This window comes from Rhipicephalus microplus, chromosome 2 (genome assembly GCF_043290135.1).
Source record: "Rhipicephalus microplus isolate Deutch F79 chromosome 2, USDA_Rmic, whole genome shotgun sequence".
NCBI lineage: Eukaryota > Metazoa > Arthropoda > Arachnida > Ixodida > Ixodidae > Rhipicephalus > Rhipicephalus microplus.
The window spans coordinates 142,294,564-142,314,822 of NC_134701.1; the positions used below are offsets into that span (position 1 = coordinate 142,294,564).

Sequence of the window (20,259 nt, forward strand, 5' to 3'; positions counted from 1 at the left end):
TTTAAGTCTACTTAGGACTTTTCTCCCTGGATCGTGGGATCAAGTTCCAGGGAAAGATAAGCTGAGCTTCCCACTGCTCGATTCCGCTGTTTTATTCGTCCCCACTTTGAAACCTGCTGCCACTGCTACAAGGTGCCACAAGCAAAACTGATCACTGATTTGATTGACCGAAGACTGAAGCCCAAGCCTTTTTTTTTTCCTCTTTCAGTACGGCAAAACCAAATATTGAAAAGATTTCATCACACTCATAGGCTCACAGCAGCTTCGACAGAGCAGCGGTGAAGCTATTCCTTTTCAACGGAAGAAAATTATTTTCCTGAAGTTGCAAGTGCTTTCATTAGTCCATAAAAACTTTGCTCATTCTTATCTGTAGCTGCATCAGCCACCCAGGCACAGCAGAATAGAAGCATGAGCCAGTGATGTAATATTATGGGACCCTGTTCAGGGATAGCCTGCTCTGCAATGCTACAGCACAAGGCGCGAAAGCGTTGTACAGTGGTCCACACCACAAAGAGTCTACTAAAAAAATCTTCACAGAAGAATTGTAGGAAATATTTCATTATATGTAACATTTTCTCGTAATATAGTGATCTCCTCGCAACATTATAAATGAGTGACTACTGTGGTAAAAAAAAACACATCACCTTAGTTGTCTGTTTCTCCATCGTGCAGCCAACATTGACCACAGTCGGAAGTGGGGGGGCTCAGCCCCCTTCCTTCTTCTTCGTGGGGGGGCTAGCACCCCCCTTGACCACCCCGGCAGATACGCCTATGCCTTCACTCATCGCGAGAGAGCACATCGGGCTATCCGGGATCAGCTGTGAACACTATGGGGTCACTCTGCATTCGATGATGTCAAATCACCCACTGGCTGTGAGATTGAGATTGATTGAATTGTTGTTTGGGTTCATTTATGGCATGATTTGTAGAGAAGGCAGGGAGCAATGTCTAGTTGAATTTAAAAATAATTGTTAATTCCAGGCCATTTGGCTCACCCGTTCTTAGGAGCCTCGACTACCGATCGGTAGCTGGTTTTCTGACCATGCTGAAAAAATTTTGCTGGACCCCTTCAGAGGTTCAGTGTATATAAAAAGCAACAAACTGGAACTGATAAAGTAATAAACTAGCTTGCATATATCAAACTCTCAAAACTACGGGAATGAGTTCATTATATCATACAATGCAATATAACACTCTGAAAAAGCAATCATATTCTGGTGCCCAAGATTGCTTCACAACATCGCAGAGAAAGTGGCTTTATGGCAATATGTGAAATAATTTTTTTACTTTTCATGTTTACTGCGGTTTTTATTGAAGGTGCAAATTTTATGCAGGGGCGTGTTATACCCGAGAAAATATGGTATCGATGTAACTAGCACCTCACCATTCTCACGCGCAGCCCTGCAAACTACGTAATGTGCGGGAAGTCTCTAGTCCGCCTTGGCCCAAATGCCAGCACTGCTTTTCAGTCGTACTGAGCGTGCTCTTTGAAATAATGTGCTGTGGTGACATCAGGCATATTTTTTCCAGGTTTGACTCGGTTGATCACTGCCAGCTTTCCAGAAAACAGCAAGTCTAAGAAATAAATCAAATGGCCGCAGTAAGACAAATGTGAATAACGTGCTGACGGGTGCGACGACGAAGAATTATAAAAAAAAAGCATGCGATGGCAAATGGTAGTAGCGACAAGATCCAAATGGCAAACTTCTATGATCACACCTCCAACTCTTCTAGATGAATGCGAGAATGTCTCCCTTTTGTGAAGGATCCCAACTTCTTTGGTCATTTTGTGCGGCCTGATGTCAGATGTTGTTAGAGAATTGCGGACCTCAGAAAAAACGGATACCCCAAAAATTTCATTCAAGCCGCCACCCGCCGCGCAGAGCAACAGAGGATACGAAAACCCCAATAAACCTTAATTGGCAGCCCCCCAAACCCGTACCGGTTTCATACGTTCAGGGAACCAGCGAGATGTTAGCGCGGATCTTCAAGAAGGAAGGGGTTCACATCGCGCGTGCCTCGTGTACACAGGGTCGCCTCCTCCTCCGCCCAAAAGACCGGCCAACAATGGACAGGGCCCCCGGTGTTGTTTACAAAATTTCGTGCGCCGAGTGCCCCTCTTCGTATATTAAAGAGACGAAAAAGCTATCCGAATGACTGAAGCAACACGCCAACGATGTGCGGAAGTTCTACAAAAAGCGCAGCAAAGTCGCCGAACATGCTGAGATGTTTGATCACCAGATTAATTTCGAAGTGACGGCCATCTTTGAAAGCGAGCCGAACCGGAGGAAAAGGTTGTTACTCAAGTCGTGGCACATTCAGGGAACAGCCCACAACATCAACCGCTCTCTCGGAACCCTTCCCCCAGTGTATACACATAGACTGCGCTCCACGGCAAAACGAGAGAGAGAGAGGGGGGTAATTATCCACCTTGTGAGTGCTTTGAAGACGCCGCTGCTACGTAGCCTCCGCAGTCACCCCTGAGAAAAGAACCAAGTTGGTTTTGAAACGTCGGGTTACTTCAAAACTTTTGGTTGAAGTCTAAATCATCTCCCCAATGTCCAAAGTGTTGCGCCTATTTTTGTATGTTGTAACCATATATTTGCCAATACATTGGCAATGAAGCAGTCTCATGTTCCAAAATAGTTTGTTATAAAAGATAATTCGATTTAACAGAGTTCTATATGGTCAACAGTGACTGCACTTATCAATTACTTTTTATTGTTTAGTTTAGAAGCTAATTATATAGACTTAGGCCATATGTATTTGCATATTAGGCACACTTGCGTAATTAACACATCCCCAGTTATGCCGAGTGAAATCAGATTTTTTTTATTTCTGCGCATAATAAGCGCACCCCGCACTTGGAAGTTACCAGTAGTTCTGTACCGTATTTGCATTGCTGCAATTCGACACCCTCTAACATTAACAAGGAGCGAGGAAAAACGACGCCGACGTGGCTCCGGTTATTAGCAGGCCTTGTACGCTCCGCATGGAATGTGCGATTGCATCACCATCAAGTGCGTTTAGAGTTTTCTGTCGGAAAAAGTGCCGTCAATACCGCGTTTGCTACTTTGTCTGCAAGTTTAAAAGCTTTTCAGCTTTCCGACACGAGCTTTCACTTTTGCTGCCCCTACGTGGACTTGCACAAGCTCGGTAAACTTTCGCTGCCATTGATTTCTCGGCCGCGAATCTAAACATTGTATCACACGTACTGCTCTTGGATCAGTGCTTGAGTTCTATCTTTCCGACGTCCAGCCCTCATGATGCCTTGTTCAAACTTCTCGAGACAATATGTCAAACCGTAGGCTAGGCCTAATCAGCGTTGGTTGCTTTTCGGTGGCGGTCGCAGGCAATCAAAGTTGCAGTTCTGTACGGAATCAACACAGCTCTTTGCAATGGGTGGCCCTAGTAACACTTTAATGGGTGGTTCGTGATTTGATTGCGGTGTCTTGGTTATGGGCAGTGCTAGCTCAAGAAATGAAACGATCGCTCTTGCTTAGCACACAAAATTTCAGACTTAATGCATCACCTAGGCGGCCTGAAACGTCATCGATGAATTCCCGTGATGGCACTCTCTTTTTGTAGTTTTCTTTTCAGCGTTCATTTTGTTGTCATTGGGGGTTTTTGATGTTAATTTTTGTAAATTTGAGTGCCTCTAAGCACACCTCATCGCATGCCTCAATTCTCAGGCTTGCAAGACAAGTTTTGAGCTAGTGTAGCCTAGGAAGAAGGTTATTTTGGATGTAGTGTGGATATCCATGACTTCGGCAACTTAAATTATCAGTGGTTTATGCTGCAGTCAGAAATGCAATTTCTGATCCTTGTGTAATAAGCGCACCCCAAACTTGGAGCCTTATTCTCTGGAAAAAAAAAAGTGTGCTTATTATACGAGTAAATATAGTATGTGCTAAATATAGTAAATTTTAAAACTTGCCATTGCTCACCACATATAACTAGCACCCTACTGCCTATTCAAATCCAGCTACGATTCAATATTACTGCAAACGAAGAAAAGGGACACTTGCACAAGCCTTTTCTCTACTCTTGAAAACATCGCAAACTTAGGTCGAGCCTGACAAAAGTGTTCATTTTTCTTTATAATATACGAAACACACTACTCAAACTATATTTGATTCAAAATCATTGGACCAAATCACTTCTATACCTTCAAATTTGTTTAGAACCTTATGTGTACTATTAACCTATCTCAATTCTTCGTTGACGCCAGCTCAAAAGTGGCTATTCCTTGCCAAGCGCATACATTTCTAGCACACGAGGCTCACAGATGGTTCACAGATAACAAAGAAAACTAGTCCTTAAATTCACACTTCTTTTTCATTCATAGCATGGGTCACATTCTGGCAGACTTAATACCTTCCGGTGTATGTGAAGGATTATTGGTCAGTTGCCAGCTCACAATAAGATCTCGTGCAATGTGATATAAAGGGGCAGAAAAAGACTGTTCCACACTCGCCAAAATGGCTACTGACAGCGCTGACTGACACTCCTATGTTTAGAGGCACGTATAGGTGGACGGAAGAATGACCGCCACCATAGCTCAGTAGCAGAGCACTGGATGCATTATTCGAAGGGCACAGGTTTGCTGCCTGCTGGTGGCAGGTTATCTTCTTGTCCAGTTTTCTTTCTTCACATTTACATAACAGTTACTTCTAATAACAAACCCTATACGTTCCTTGGCATCACTGTATGTTAGTTCTCATTAATAGTGTGTCTAACAAAGAAAAATGAGCCCGTAAATTTACACTTCTTTCATTTGTTTGCAGATGACATAGCATTACTCAGTCTTAATGAAACATTGTTTCAATGCTAAGTGACAAAATAATTGCAAGAAAGCAAGCCATGAGTAAAATTATTAAAGAAACAGGCATGGCAAACGTGACATGCACAAAGCAGGATGAGGAACCAAAAATAGACAGCGCAACGTTTGAACTGTTGCGACAGTCTACTGTTGCACTTCGAGATAACACTTATGACAGCCAAATCAATTTGCAGTCTCTCTGCAGCACCTGTCTTAAGTGTCTTCCTTTTGTGTGAGATGTCTAAGCCCTTTGAGAAGGCTTACCTGCTCTTTGCATGCTTGCTCAATTGCTTTGACCGATTCCTCAAAGCCGCGGCACGTGTCTGTGTACTCCTTCGAACTGAACGTCTTTTCACTCGAAAACCACCAGGCACGGCCACCTGAACCACAATGCAGGAATGTGATCAGTGCTGTTTGCACGCAAAGGTTGGCTGAATAATAAGCACAGGTTAAAGGCAGCATGTTGTTACCCGCTCAAACTAATTGCTTCGGACATTGTACTTTTCTTTTTGTCACTCTCATATAAGCTACTGTATAGAATCGTGGGTGTGTATAAATGACATACCTTGAACCACTTCTACGACTATAAAAGGGAGCCCTAAACATAATAGGTGAAAACCACAGGAATCCAAATGATATATTTCAGGAGCAACATATCCTATCAGTCACGGCACTTCGTGATTATAGGGTTGTTCTTTCTGTCTACCAAATCATAGGCACCAACTTTCTTCTCTCTTCCAGTCTATTTACTATACCATCGCAAAACACTACACAAGCAGCCAACGGTAAATTCAGTACACCTACTAATTATAACTTATATGGGAAAAGTTTAGTGGAATTTCATGTAATGAAAATTTGGACCAAAATACCCTTAGAAGTTAAGGTAACACGCAAGTTTAAGCTCAGTGCAAAAATATTTTGTTTGCGAGATCAATGCATGTGAACAGCTTTTTTTTCTGTTTTCTTATCGCCTTTGGCAGTGTATCGAACCTTTTACCATTATATAAGTTGTAAGAATGTGAATATGTATTTGACTTATTATATGTTGTCTGCTTTATCATTTGTTTCCTTTTTTTATCGCTTGTGTAAATATGTATATTACTTTGTGTGTTTATGTTTTTATATGTATATGTGTATATGCATGTATATATATTCACATATGAGTATACATGTGTGCACATGTAAATATATATGCTGCTAATCTGTTATGTACTCTGATATGGACCAACCATTAGCCAATGTAGGCTAACTAGTTTGTAATAATTGCCTATGTTTTGAATAAAATTGAGATTCATTGATCGATTGATATGTTGAAAGATGAAAATGCCTATATCAAAATCATAGCTCAAAAGGCTAGAGTGTCACGTGTCTATACTGAAAGGCGTCTGCAGGAGTAATAAATACATAATGTGTCATTTCAATATTAGCAGGCCTTCTGCCAAAGGTCTTCTACAACAGTGTTTTGAGTTAAGCTAGAACACTGCATATGGAGATACATTTGATAGCACTAGTCAACTAGCCACATGTTGCAGTGAATTGCAATTGGCTTGTCCTCAACCGAACTAAAACAAGACAGACTCGTGCTACTAGTCGTCTTGGCACCGACCATCGAGGATAGAGGTAGGCTTTCCCATCGCTAGCTTTTTTTCTACCTTCTTCGTCTGAAATGTAGCTTCACCATGTTTCCATGACAGCTTTTTAAGCGACCTGACCGAATTTGCTGAATGGAAGCGTAAACAATGAATGGAAATGTCGCACCCCTACTCTTGCAAAAGCACATGCAGTAATACAGTGCGTGCAAGTCTATGCAGCAATTGAAGTCGGACAAAGTGCACAATGTTTTTGCAGTGCAGTCATATTTCATGAGGTGCAGTGCAGTGCCGACACTATTGGTAATGGTAATTAGATATGGTATTCTCACACTAAGCCAATGTAATTATGGCATACTAGGACTAAGAGTACCTATGCCATTTTCTTCAACATCAACGAACGAAAGGGACTGCCCCTCATGCATGCGTCTTTGGAATGTGGCTCTCCCAGTTTTGTCCGAACTTCATTGTTTTTAACATCAAATATATGTTCTAACAGCACAAAGAGACACACTTCTGTGCTAGCATTTTCTTTCTGCGCAAAAAGAGCTGGTTTCACAGAGTGACTCTTCTTTCGTTCAATATTTATAACCTGCATGCTATTGTTTACTTTTACTGCTCCTGCAATATTTGCTAAATAAATAAATACAAATGAGCATGCTTTTAAACTTGGGGACTTTTGACACAAAAAGTTTGGTATGTCTGTCTGTACATTTGTCTGTTTGTCCACTCTTAACAGCATCAAGTATTTGAAACGGCCGACCCCATCCGCAGCACCCACCTATGTTGCTCAAGATTCAGCATCCATACTTGTGCAATTGTTGATTAAAAAGCAATTATTGCACATGGCTGGGGCACCATAACAACACGTATTTATTCTGCATGTGCGCCTTTTAGTAGAAAAGGCACACAAGTAATTTTAAGGACTGTAGCACTTATCACACAGCGCTGACCATGCAACGCTTGCACGGAAAGACGAGTGTTTCCAACGCTTTGCTAAAACGAGACGGTGGTGGCACCTACCCGTCGCCTTGCGTTTTACACCTTATCACCTCTGAGACGGCCGCGCACACCCGTCTCAAAGCCGCGTGCTTTGTTTTTGAAAAAAAAAGAAAAAAAACTGCCAGATGGCGCTCATGTCTCACGTGTGACGTGATTTGATGCGCTCGTTCGCCTCTGCAGCACGCTCGAGGCACTCTAACGCAGCGCCTCCAGAATAACATTCACTGATTTTCTTGAGCAGAACATCAAATAAATGTTTTGTTCACTCTCTCTACAAGCAAGACTATCGTCTTTCGATGACACTTGCAGATTAAATGCAGATATGGGGCCAACTTTTTTGCCACCCTCTTACCTTCGTTGTCTGCTTCACCGTAGACTCCATTCTCGATGACATGGGGAGCATCAATGAACACTGCAGAAAAAAAAAAAAATAAAATGAATCTTTTTAAGAACTGTTGTAACATAGTGGCACACATTTTCTATTTAGTAGCATCATTTTTCACTCTATCATGTTGTTTAGATTGAACTTATTTTGGACTTGGGTCATTCCACATCAAGTATTTCAGTCACCTTGACAATCATTCCAAATGTATTAAAAAAATTGTGCTGATTTTTTGCATTAAAAACAGTGGACTGCTATAATATTTAGAAGAGAAAAAATCTTTGTTCACATGACAGCACTTTCAATTTCACAGAATGTCATTCAAGTGATGTTTATCAAAAAATTTATTTTGAGATTATCATTTCTTGGTTCACTACCAAAATTTGTTTACCTACTAAGGAAATGTGCATATGTACAGTGTTTGATCCTCAATAACAGTATTGCAATTATTTTGCCATATATACACCTCCAGAAATTTCTCCAAAATGTTTAGTGCTTATGTTTCTTTTTATAATATTTTCCTACCTATGAATATCTGAGTAATCAATACCTACTTTATATAAAGTATATTTTGCATTACAAATGTTTTCAGACCACAGCAGTTTGTATACCTTACAACAACAACAAAAAAAACTTATACGGATTTGAGAAAGTCATCATTCTGGTTTAAATTTAGATTCTGGTTCAATTCAGATTCAAATTTAGATTTAGAACGTTGTCATTCTGGCTCAAATTTACACCATGCCATGCTGAAATATTTACAGCTCAATCTAATCTAGATAGATAATTTTTCTTATGTGGAGAGTTTTTCATTACAATTTTAATTTTAAGGAAGAAAACAATTTTTCTTCCTATTGATGGGAATAGGGAACTTATCAAATACCTGACCCAAGAACAAATGACAAGCTGCCATCAATGGGGAATAAGGTGCATGCATAGTTGTTGCTGTGGTGTATGACGACGAGGATGGTGAATTATTGGTAATCTTTTTGTAACAGGTGGAAAGGTTTAAAGGGGCCCTGAAATACTTTTTCAAATAACCATTGAATGGATTCACCAAAAAAAGCTTATTGCTTCACGAATTCAACGCCGCAAAACTTTTAAGAATCCATCCAGTATGAGCGGATTTACAAAGATTTGTTGCATGCTACAATCATATTCTTCTCTCATCCGGAAGAAAGTGCTGGAAGCTAAACAAGGTAGATCGCATGAGCCAAGAGAATAAGTCAGGGGGTCCTCGTGACCTTGAGCACTTCTTTCTTTTTTTTTTCTTCCAATACGAGACTTTTTCAGTGCGATCGCGCTCGCATGCGTGGAGAAGTCATGGCCTCTCGCGGCGATCCCTGTAACGACTGAACGCACCATGTTCAAATCAGCCAATGGTTGATAGATGGACTTCTAAGAGTGATTTTTGAGCTTTCTCTCTAATTTGTCGAGAGCAGAGAAAGCAATCTTTAGCTGACTTTGACAATTTATTGTGGATTGCAGGCCATGTGCTACGCTATAATATTTGGCTCGCGCATTCTCTGGAGCTTGCACTACCTATCGGCAGTGTTTTCTGACCATGCTCAAAAAGTGTTGCAGGGCCCCTGTAAACCAACCACTTGTTACACAGTTAGCATTGTGCAAGGCCTGGTGCAATTCTACTCTTCTGCAATTCAAACTTATGTCTGTCAATGCAATACATCACTTCATTTTAATGTCATATATGGCATTTCCTTCTCATACATGACACTTGTGCAGGGACTTTTTCAAAAAAAAAAAAAAAATTCAAGCATTGAAATTCACCTGCAGTAGAGTACTTCCGTGATCTGTAGAATAGTAATACCTAGGTTCGAATACACCTTGAACATATTTTTTTTTCCTCAATGTCCACGACAGCTGGAATTGACATGGTGGGGAACCAAAATCGGCAGCAAGCTTACGCTACAAAACATTCATCACTTCTACGGGTCTTGAATCTATAATTCCCACTCTCAGCACTGTTTTGTAATCAAATAGTTTTTAACAACATAAAGAGACTCTAAGACATATTTTGTAGAAAGCATGAAATGTGTGTTGGCATTGAATGTAATACAGATTACATCAAAATGAATGACATGAAGAATTTCAGATACTATGGCCACAGCACCTAAGTAATGAAGCCATTTATACTTGTCTGTACCCTTTTCAGCCCCACCGCGGTGGTCTAGTGGCTAAGGTACTCGGCTGCTTGCTGATCCGCAGGTCGCGGGATCAAATCCCGGCTGCGGCGGCTGCATTTCCAATGGAGACGGAAATGTTGTAGGCCCGTGTGCTCAGATTTGGGTGCACTTCAAAGAACCCCAGTTGGTAGAAATTTCAGGAGCCCTCCACTACAGCGTCTATTATAATCATATGGTGGTTTTGGGACGTTAAGCCCCACATATCAATCAATCAAATCTGTACCCTTTTCATTCATCTATCCTTGTGTGCCCCTGGGCCCCCTCCTTTACCCCCGTAAGAGCAAGCACATTGAAAACACAACGCATAAGTTCCATGCTTCAGTTCCCCCCTGAAAGAACCCACTTGCGTGGTGCCCCTAATAAAAAACCCTGGCACTGCCACTGCTTTTATCTGCAGCCACAGCCATGTACTTCATGTACTTGGTGCAATTGTGCAGCTTGACCAATGATAAGATAATTTTGTGTTCACTATTTTTCAGAAGTGCAACTAAGTTGTGAGATTCAAAGAAATATGTCAAAGAGCAATCTTGTTTACTCTTGCAAAGGAGCAAGGAAAGAAACAATAATGGGGGATTCTAATGCATAGGCAGCCTCTCAATCACAACAGTGGGCTCTCAAGCTGCATGTGCAGTATTGATATACAACTTCAACATCAGTGGTAGCACCAAGTTCACCCACTGTGACCACCGTGCAGTGAATGGGCCCCCTTTGGTCTTTTGTTGCATGACACCTGCTGCTATTACCACAGCTGTCAAAATGAAGACCAGCTTTAGAATAAGGGGTGCTAGCTTCTGGCACCCCCCGAGACTGCTCTACATTGCTGCTGCCATTCTCACAGACACATGCCACTTGTCACTCCTTACCTGAAGCCCTTTATTATCCCTCGACACAAACAGCTTTACGCGACCACTCACCCAGGTCTAGCAATGACTTCGTCGCTTTACGGAAGCCTCCCAGTTTGGACTTGAATGCAGCAGCATCCTGCCTGCAAAAACAGTGCATAAAGTTAACATAATTTCTCTTGTGCTGCTCTCCTATTGCTTGACATAAAAAATCTACACAACAATTCATTATAGTAGTTCTCAGTGAGTAGGCTGTGTCATTTAAACTTGAAACTATACAAGACACATTTGCAGCAAATATTTACTAGATGTACCACCGTTAAACAGCACATCTTTTTCACAGTGAATGATAACAATGCTGCTTTCACGTCATGGTTACCATTTTACTTATCTACTTCTTGTATGCTCAAAAATACAGAGCCCCATAGAGGGGAAGTGTAGCATGTGAAAATAACAAAAAAAGGATAGCAAGTGTATACAGTCAATTATCACAATTTTCATACCTAACAAACAAAAAATCAAGTATTGTGCAAACTACGATCCATGAATCAGGGGTGCAACTAGAATTTTTTGGGGGGAGCAGGAGTTCAACAATCCTTTATCTATGCTTGTGGTGTGTTTGCATGAGCACATGTGTATTTTAGGCCAGCAAAATTAAAAAATTGAAGAAGGGGGGAATTTGAGCCCCCCAGCTTCTCTCTTGGCTACATTAATAAATGATGCAAAAATAAAATGAATTCAATTTACGGATGATTATTTCAATAAGCACCTTCCATCTCAAACATAGCTGCATGAATCTGCAATGCCCTCACTTTCAAGGACTTCACATTTTTCAAGAACTGTGATTGTGTAGAAGTGGTAGTCCATGCCCAAAAGAATGTATAATAAAAAATGAACTGAGCAATTAAACAACATGCTCTAGGAAAATGAGCATCAAAATTTAAGTGTGCCTCAAACCAGAGTCAAATAATGAGGCACATGTGTGACTTGAAGACTAGCAAAGTCAATCCCACAATTAAAAGGGCCCTACAGCACTTTTTGTACGTAGTCTGAAAAGAGCATGAATTTTTGGTAATCTGAGTTCAACGTTTTTCCACTGACTACAGTGTAGAAGTGTGCAATTTTATGTTATATAACAGAAAATAACTGAAAGAATCACTTGCTTTCAACTTCAGAATGTCATCACCAGCTGCAGAGCAAGTGCGTCTGGTAGATTTTGGTTGATTCTATGAACAGCACACTGGCAAGCCATTATAGCATTCAAAGGAAGGAGGAAAAAAGCTCAAGGTACTTTTGGGCAACACATCACCCTCGTCCCTCCTTGTGACCACCCTTTGTAACATCCATGTACTTGTAACATCCATCCTCCCCTCCCTAAGTAAAATAATAGAAAAGTTATTTGTGTCTAGACTAAGTAATTAGATGAATTCTACATGATCAAATCTTGCCAGTTCGGTTTTCGGACGGGAATTTCTACTAATTTAGCCTTACTTTGTCCAACAGATTTTATTAGGAATAGTTTTGATGGGAATGAATTCGCCAGTTCCACCTTGCTCGACCTTACACGCAAGCCTTAGCCTTTGACACCATTAATCACACAATTTTGTATCGTAAACTAGAAGCCTATGGGATCACAGGCCCTGCTCTAACGTTGTTAAAGCATCATCTAACTGACCGAGAGTATGTGTTATACGGGCGTGAAACATTTTCTATTCCTAAACTTACTAGCCAAGGAGTGCCACATGGTTCAATTATGGGACCGTTAATTTTTTCTCTTTATATTAATGACTTGCTGGACATCACTAATTTATGCCACTATGTGTTGTATGCAGACAATAAAACTATATCAGTAAATGATAAATATATAAGTTCATTAATAAATAATCTAAATATGGCACTTGACCACTTAATCAAATGGTGTAAAAATAATGAACTACATATTATTTCATCTAAAACTTATTTGTGGTTTTCCATCCCAATCCAAAGCCTCTAATAAACTTTCCTTACTTATCATAAGGAAATCATTCTATTCCCATGAATGACTCTGCAGTATTTCTAGGTGTGACATAGGACAGCCATTTGAAGTTTCATCTTCAAATAAATCACATTAAAAAGAAGTCGGCCTTTGGTACCCACGCGCTTATCAAGGCATGTCAGTATTTTTCCCTTCCTGCATTGTTTTCACTGTACTCTGCATTTATTCATTTGCATATTAACTACTGTATAATCGCTAGGGGTAACACCTATCATTGTTATCTTCAATTCATCCAACATATACAAAATCAAGCCATACGCATTATAACTCACAGTTGTTCGCATTCAGATGCCTTTAGCCTGCTTAATGGGCGTAAAATTTTATCTGTTAACAAATTATTTCAGTATAACATAAGTATAATGTTTTATAAGTTACTTAATTTCCAGCTCTCCTTTCAATATATTGAAGGTAGCCCGCTCAAGAACTCTAACCCCGCCTTGTTTGCTTCTAACATTAGTTACTTGCCACCACCTATTCGCACTAACTATGGTAAAGAAACACCTAAACTCTCTACCATTCATCTTTGAAATAGTTGGCTGTTTCAACTTAAATATTTGCCCTCATTTTCACTTTTCAAAACATCATTAAAATGTTTCCTTTTAACTACTGATTGCTCACCTTAGTTATGGTATGTAATTTTTTTCCCACTTGTGCTCATTTATTTTATGTACGTATTTCTGTTCCCTGTGTGAAACTTTAATTTTCCTTTTAATTTTTTGTGCACATTTTATATTTTCATTTCTTATTACTTCTGTGTCGTATTCAACTTTATATTGCATTACTTTTTGTATTATTTTTCGCATTGTGCCTTTCGTTCTATTGTATTATTTCATTTTTCTTTTAAGTGTTTCAGCATGTTGCTGCTTGTTTTGCCTTGTATGAGTTTCTTATTACAACCTGCTAATCTTCTTTCAATTGTTTTCAATTCACTTTTGTTATAGTTTTTAACTAAGGGTCCCGTTTTCAGTATTTACATTCTGGGACCCTCAACTGCATACAAGTGTTATGTAATCGATGCTTTGTAACTAATAAAACTGAAACTTGGGGCGATGAAAGGAGAGAGCAAGTATCCACCCCATGCAACAATGCCACCGATAGTACTTGAGAGTTTGGAAAAATCCCTGCAGCATAACATTCATAAAGCAACAGAGTCCAAATGATCAGGTCATCTTATGATGAGTTAGGAATGTATTACAGGGCCCCTTTAAAAACAGGTATTTTCGCTTGCATGCATAAGAATGGCAGTGTGCCGCTTTGTTGAATTGACACAAAAATTTAGAAAAGAATACAAAAAAGTGTGTCTAAGTTACTTAAGATCTAGATATTGTAATGTACTAGACAGAAAACAAGAGACAACACCCGATCCTGGGCCAGCTGTTCTTATTCTGTACTTCGTCTTCCTCTTCTTCCAGCTAGCTCCTCGCACCCAGAGCCCTAATTCCGTTGCTCTTAGTCATCAGTGCTCATCACACTCGGCCATGACTGCGAGTGCGTGGAGCTGCCGACAGTGCTTCATGTGGGCGCGGTTGGCTGAATCGTGGTGATCAATCGGACTCTTCCACGCTTGAACTTCGTCTGAAAATATCTTGGAGCGAAATCCAGTGACCGACATTGAATGTGTCGCCGTGGTCGTTCGAAATGTCGGTTAAGACGCCGAGGTTTGCTGAGGTTTGGCGTAAACTTTTGCCGATAGCGACTCTGGGTTACGACTTTGTGTTGCGGCGGTCTATAACCTCGGCCATGTTGCGACGCTCCCAGTGTGTTTTGCGACGAGTGGAATAAGTTCTGTCGCTGCGGTTGATCTCGCCCAAGGTTCGACGTGTTCGGAAGACTTGATGAAAACAGTTCTGGCGGGTGGCATTGACTTCCTCGCCTGGGCCGGACCCGTCTAGGCTGTGACTTGGCACGCTGAAACTGTATTTGTTGCCTTGGTTGGCCACAGTGTCGTTGCTGACGTTGGGCATTGGCATTCACTCGCACCTTGGTCGATGGAGACTCGGGGGTATGAAACTGGTTGTACCTCGGCAGTCTGTCTTTACGTCGCTGTAACACGGTGTAGAGATTTGGTCGGCGACAGTGGGTGTGTTGGAGCAGTCGTTGCCTGCCGAGTAGACATTTATGTCATCTGAGTGGGGTGGTGTGGTTTTTATGCACATTTGAATGCCGAGTCGGAAAATGCTTGCGCAACAGAGGGTGAGTGCGAGCGCCCACAGGCCACTAGACACAATCATGATGCGACGTGCCCGCAGCTTCCTTGCTGTTATCACTCTTGTTTTGACCGAGCTGGTCATGGCCTGAACAATCAGGGGCGATTTCCATGGTGATGACTTCATGGGGGTCTGCGCGACGTTCAGGTTGTACGTTGGGAGTCAGAATGACGTGCTTGTCATCGTCCGCAAGATCATACATCATGTTGCCAGAAAAGCCGATTCTGAATCTCTCTGTCTAGAACGCATCGATGTAGCTCACACGCTCGGCCAATGACAGCAGATGTGGTACACACTGGTCCAAGATTGTCTCCTTGCTATCCACGGTTGTCTCCGACAGCTCTGTCTTAGAAATGGCATTGGTTGCTGGCATGGAAGTTCGTGAGATAAGTCCTGGTGTGGAACCTGGCATCGGAAGAGCGACGCCTGCCTTGGAGCCTGTTTCAGTGTACCCTGCGGAGCGTTCAGCCAAGAGGTCATCAAAGCTTATGCAGGGTACAGCTGCACATTCGGGATGGTTCAGTGTGGGTATGCCGTTTGAGTGACGTCCTTCCCGAGGCCCATCTTCAATAGTGGTCTTTGGCTGAGCTTAACTTGAATTGGACTGCGGCAAAGAGTTCGAAAGCTCAAGTGAACTGCAACGCATGACTGCAACCTGGAGGCGGAAACCCTCCTGCGCCTTATTCTCGGTAGTCGTCAGGTTGAACTGGGTGGTGGAAGGGAGATCGGAGAGTGTCCGGCCGAAGGCAGCTATGAGCTTGGAGCTCCACTCCACCCAGGACTGCTGCTTCAAGCCTTCATACCGGTGCCATGCCGCTGCACCTTCCCGAAGACGGTCTACAGCCACGGTCCATTTCTGAGATTCTGTCCAGGCCTCGCGCATTGCTATCGCGTTGACGGTTCCCACCAAGCTGTCGGCGTCGTTCTGGACCCCGTGGAATTCTGGTAGTTCGCAGACGGTTGGTGATTGTGAGGTGGCAGGTGGCAACGCAGAGATCACCGACGCGAAGCAGTCGAGCTGGTGTGAGAGCTCGATGAGAGAAGACCGAAGCTCCCTGCGTTGCTCCGGTTTGCTTGCCTCAAGGTCGTGTGAGGCAGCTACATCCAACACTGCGCTAATGTCACACAATGCTGGCAACATTGTAGGAGCTCGCTCACAGATGAATGCTGTAAGTTCGTTACCCTCGACGCGGAGTAACGTGATGGTACGCCACAGGTCCGCGGCGCTGTCTGGTGTGAAGCCCGAAGAGTCAGCGATCAAGTAAGTAGCGGTTGCACTACTTAAGCCAGCGAGATTAAAGAGCAGGGAAGCCTGGACGGCGTTCAGTGGCAGTTCGTATGTTGGAAGAGTACTGCAATGGGAATGAAGGCCATGAGAAGCGTGAGCAGCATTCTCAAAGGACAGAAGCCGGTGTGGATCCCTGCCGTGAAACGATGGCATGGTTTAAATCAGGTCATGGCCTAGAACCACAGGGGAAGCCTGGACACTGTCCACAGGTGGTCTGAAGGGTGGCTGAAGCATCGCTAAGGAAGCGTGAACGGCGTTCCTTGATGGAGAAGCCCGCACTGCTGACGAACCACGAAGACACGTATCGGTGGCTTCCCGCAGAGGGTTCACTTTTCGGACTCGCTGACGGCAGAATCTATAGCCAAGGACGCGTGGACGACGTCCCTTGTTGTGAAATGGTACCGGTAACGTGTACTGCAGCGGCCGAGGAGGCCTTGACGCCGTCCCCGAACGGTGCTGGCAGTGGCGGCAGGTGAACAGCTGCCGAGGAGGCCTTGACGCCGTCCTCAAGCGGCGCTTATCGTGGTTGCAGGTTGGCAGCTGTCCTGGATGACGAAGCCGGGAGGTAAGACTTCTTCGTCGATTGCACAATTGTAATGTACTAGACAGAGAACAAGAGACAACACCCGATCCTGGGCCTGCTGTTCTTATTCTGTACTTCGTCTTCCTCTGCTTCTTCCAGCTAGCTCCTCGCACCCAGAGCCCCGATTCCGCTGATCTTAGTCATCAGTGCTCATCACAATATATATGAACTAATGAATATGATGTAGAACCCGTAGGAATCGGAGTAAGGAAATATTTGATAAATCAGCAATATTAAATGGTGCATCAAAATAAGAAGGGCACAGTATGTGTACAAACAATTAAGATTGTCTTTTTCTCAACCCATGTTTTAATTTGCACCTTCAACAATTCTAGGCACCTAAATTTGTGTTATGTAACCGAAGCGGATGGTATGAGAAAACACCTTTGCAGTACAAGGCTAGATGACAAAACAGAGGTTCACGCCATAGGAAAATATGAACGGCAGCTTAACAAATAGACCTCATTGGTATTCATATACTCAAATGGTCAGCAGCAACTCGATCGTTTGTATTTGATAACACAACATATTTAACACGCAGCCCAACTATTACGATGTCTGTGTGCAAAAGCAGCATTGCTTTGGGATGTTAAACCCAATGATTCGATCAATAAATCAAATAAAGGAAACTAGACCCCTCTCTTGCTCTAACAGCAGTCACTTACCTGTAACCATGTAGGCAAAGAACCTGGGAAAAAGAAAACCATTCTGTTAGACTACGATACCTTTAAGTCGCTTAAATATAGTGTACCTTCTACAACGCTATGCACATTTTAAAATACATTTTTGTTGTCAAAGTGTCATCGAACGCTCATACTTAATAAGCTACTCTGTTGCAGCGTAAACAGAATTTATTTTGGATAAAATTTATGAAGCAGCACTTCCTGTCGAGCTTATATTTTTCTGAATTTGATGTTGCGCCGTCAGGAGGAGTAGAAAAGTGACAAAGTGATTGCTACTTGTTCATACCGTCTTTTTAGGAGTGCCTCACTACTCTAAACCAGCACGACTCGTGATCCATTGGCTATCCATCCCTTAATAATTTATGTATCGTAGTTGATGCTGTCTGAGACTGTCTCACGCGCCTATTTAAAGTGAAAGCAATTAAGTATTTACGCCGGTACGACACTAAATATCCCGTTTAACTAGTAGCCCCCTCCGCTGAGTTTCGCGATAAAATTTCATTCATTAGCTTGCGACAGCTGCGATGTGTGCATGGCGACCTCTTTGGAACGGCACGCCACCCGTACATTCCCGCTATTCACACGACAGTTGCTCTACAACAAGAAACTCTGATTACGCCAAAGACAAGGCGACATCAAAGTCGTTTGTTATTGCCCCAATGAGAAAGCCGATAACTGCGAACACCAATTCACCCGGCGTTCTGCACACTCACCCGCAGCTTCGTGACATCCGCCATAACGGTTGCTATTGGTTGCTATGGCAACATATTTTAGGCCTCGAAAGGCGCTGCTATCGCCGTCGTTGTTCCAGTTTCAGTTTCAGATACCGGAAGATCCGCTTGCGCTCGCAGATTTGGCAACTGCACGCAGTGACCGCCGGATACCATTGTACTTTCTACTCCAACGCTGGAAGACGTTGTATGTGCGTGCTGACAAGAGAAGGAATATAAAATGTCTATTGGATTTCTTGGTGCCGGGCGCATCGCACAGGCCATGGCCAAAGGATTCATTGAATCGGGTATGATGAGTAATTATGCATTTCAAGCTCGCTTCTGTCATTTTATGACTAATTAGCCAAAGTTAAAGTACAAGTATTTAGTGATTCAGTGTTCGTGCTTGTAAGTCCAGTGACGTATAACTTGTAAGTTCAGTGAGATATCCCAAAGCAGCACCAAGACGATGTGGAATAATTCGGATAAACTGTGTTCATTATTTGCATGTCAAAAGAAGTCTGGTACTTCGCACTTTCCACATGTATTACTACTTCGCTAGTGTATCATGGATTTTCTTTGAGAAACATGTTAGTGGAAATTGTGAAAAAGAAAGATAATTAATCAAGTATGCATTGCTCAATCACTCAGACAAACCATTTAGTACTTGAAGAATTTTATCTTAGCTGGAAGATTAATTGAGAGAAATGCATTTTCAAAACAAAAGAAAGCAAATAAAAATGCTAATTTTCACACAAGAAGTTTTAAGCTCCGTCATTAAGGTACCCTAAAATAAATTGAAGCTTAAATCTATGAAGGTCCACTGCTGGTGAACATGATACTTGGCAAATACAGTTTGCCACATTTATAGATAGTAATGATAAAGATTCCTGTCAAAATTAGGCTCGCTTAAGAAGGAATCATTTGACAGTAAAGTTTGAAGGATAACATTTTAATGATCATCAGCAAGTCGACGTGTTGTCATTGCACGTGTGCGATTAATTCTTCCGCGATCGATAAGACTATGTAGTCATGCGAACGACACCGCGACCTCGCAGCATTGATAATGTATGGGAGAGATAGTCGCGTTCTTATCGGGTCGACACTTTTACTTTCGTGTAAGCTAGAGAAACGTGCTTGCATAGGCAAGTGTACTTCCCCGAGGAGATGACCTGAATGGCCTCGCAGACTGATAGGAAGCTATTCTCCTGAGAGCTCTCAGTGTCGATCCTTGAGTAAAAGATACGCGCACCCGATACACAGTCTTGCTGTGTTGAAGTGCGCAGGCAGCCTTGTTCGAACACTTACTCATGAACTCTACCAGCCAGCACGCACAAAAACAAGAGGACTATAAATGTAGACGTATGAAGATTGTGAAATTCTTTCATATGTCGCGCATTTCATATATGTCTTTTTGTTGTTCTTTGCTACAGTAGTACGTCCAGCTGGTGAATGTATTCGTACGCTCACGTGTATCTTCAGAGAAGGCGGTAATGAATATAAGCGCCAGTTTCTTTTTATCTCTTGAATGTCTTTTTTTTTTAGCTTGTGAAAGTCAGCAGTGGCATAGGTTTCATACTCGAATGCCAACGATTTCTTGTCAACACAAACTGGGTGACGCACAATTCCATTCTTGTAATTTATTTTCTCGCAGACACATCCAATACTATGATGATGGAGATTTTATATTTCGTTTTCTTGAATAATGGCACCTCTTTCTTACTTTAACTTAGGCAGCTGCGCTACACTAATGATAACTACCTTTGGAAACTACAATGCACGCGCATAGAAATTCTCGTTCGCAAACCACATATGTGTGTCCTTTTTGTGATGTGCATTTTCCCGGATCTGCGGTACCATGTTGAAATAAATATACACGGCAATGTGCGTTACAACTAACTGAGAGGTCATC

General features: G+C 42.2%; 2 protein-coding genes across 4 annotated transcripts in view; one reads left to right on the forward strand and one right to left on the reverse strand.

Annotated features, from left to right (window-relative positions):
* Nucleotides 1–18,415, reverse strand: part of LOC119169408 (esterase OVCA2) — a 54,514-nt gene extending 36,099 nt beyond the window's left edge. Inside the window, exons 1-5 of one of the 2 annotated variants that reach the window (XM_037420491.2) lie at nucleotides 18,351–18,415; nucleotides 17,620–17,642; nucleotides 10,914–10,984; nucleotides 7,766–7,825; nucleotides 5,087–5,202 (exon numbers count right to left, since the gene is read on the reverse strand). In XM_037420491.2, the coding sequence (XP_037276388.2) occupies nucleotides 5,087–5,202; nucleotides 7,766–7,825; nucleotides 10,914–10,984; nucleotides 17,620–17,642; nucleotides 18,351–18,374 (294 nt within the window). In that variant the 5' untranslated portion in view covers nucleotides 18,375–18,415. The remainder of the gene's footprint in view (nucleotides 1–5,086; nucleotides 5,203–7,765; nucleotides 7,826–10,913; nucleotides 10,985–17,619; nucleotides 17,643–18,350) is intronic. The other variant, XM_037420492.2, reaches the window with a different exon arrangement.
* A 40-nt stretch (nucleotides 18,416–18,455) lies between these two features.
* The window catches only part of LOC119170687 (pyrroline-5-carboxylate reductase 3), a 43,383-nt gene continuing 41,579 nt past the window's right edge, over nucleotides 18,456–20,259 (forward strand). The window contains exon 1 of one of the 2 annotated variants that reach the window (XM_037421918.2): nucleotides 18,456–18,655. In XM_037421918.2, coding sequence (XP_037277815.2) covers nucleotides 18,589–18,655 — 67 coding nt within the window. In that variant the 5' untranslated portion in view covers nucleotides 18,456–18,588. The remainder of the gene's footprint in view (nucleotides 18,656–20,259) is intronic. The other variant, XM_075886892.1, reaches the window with a different exon arrangement.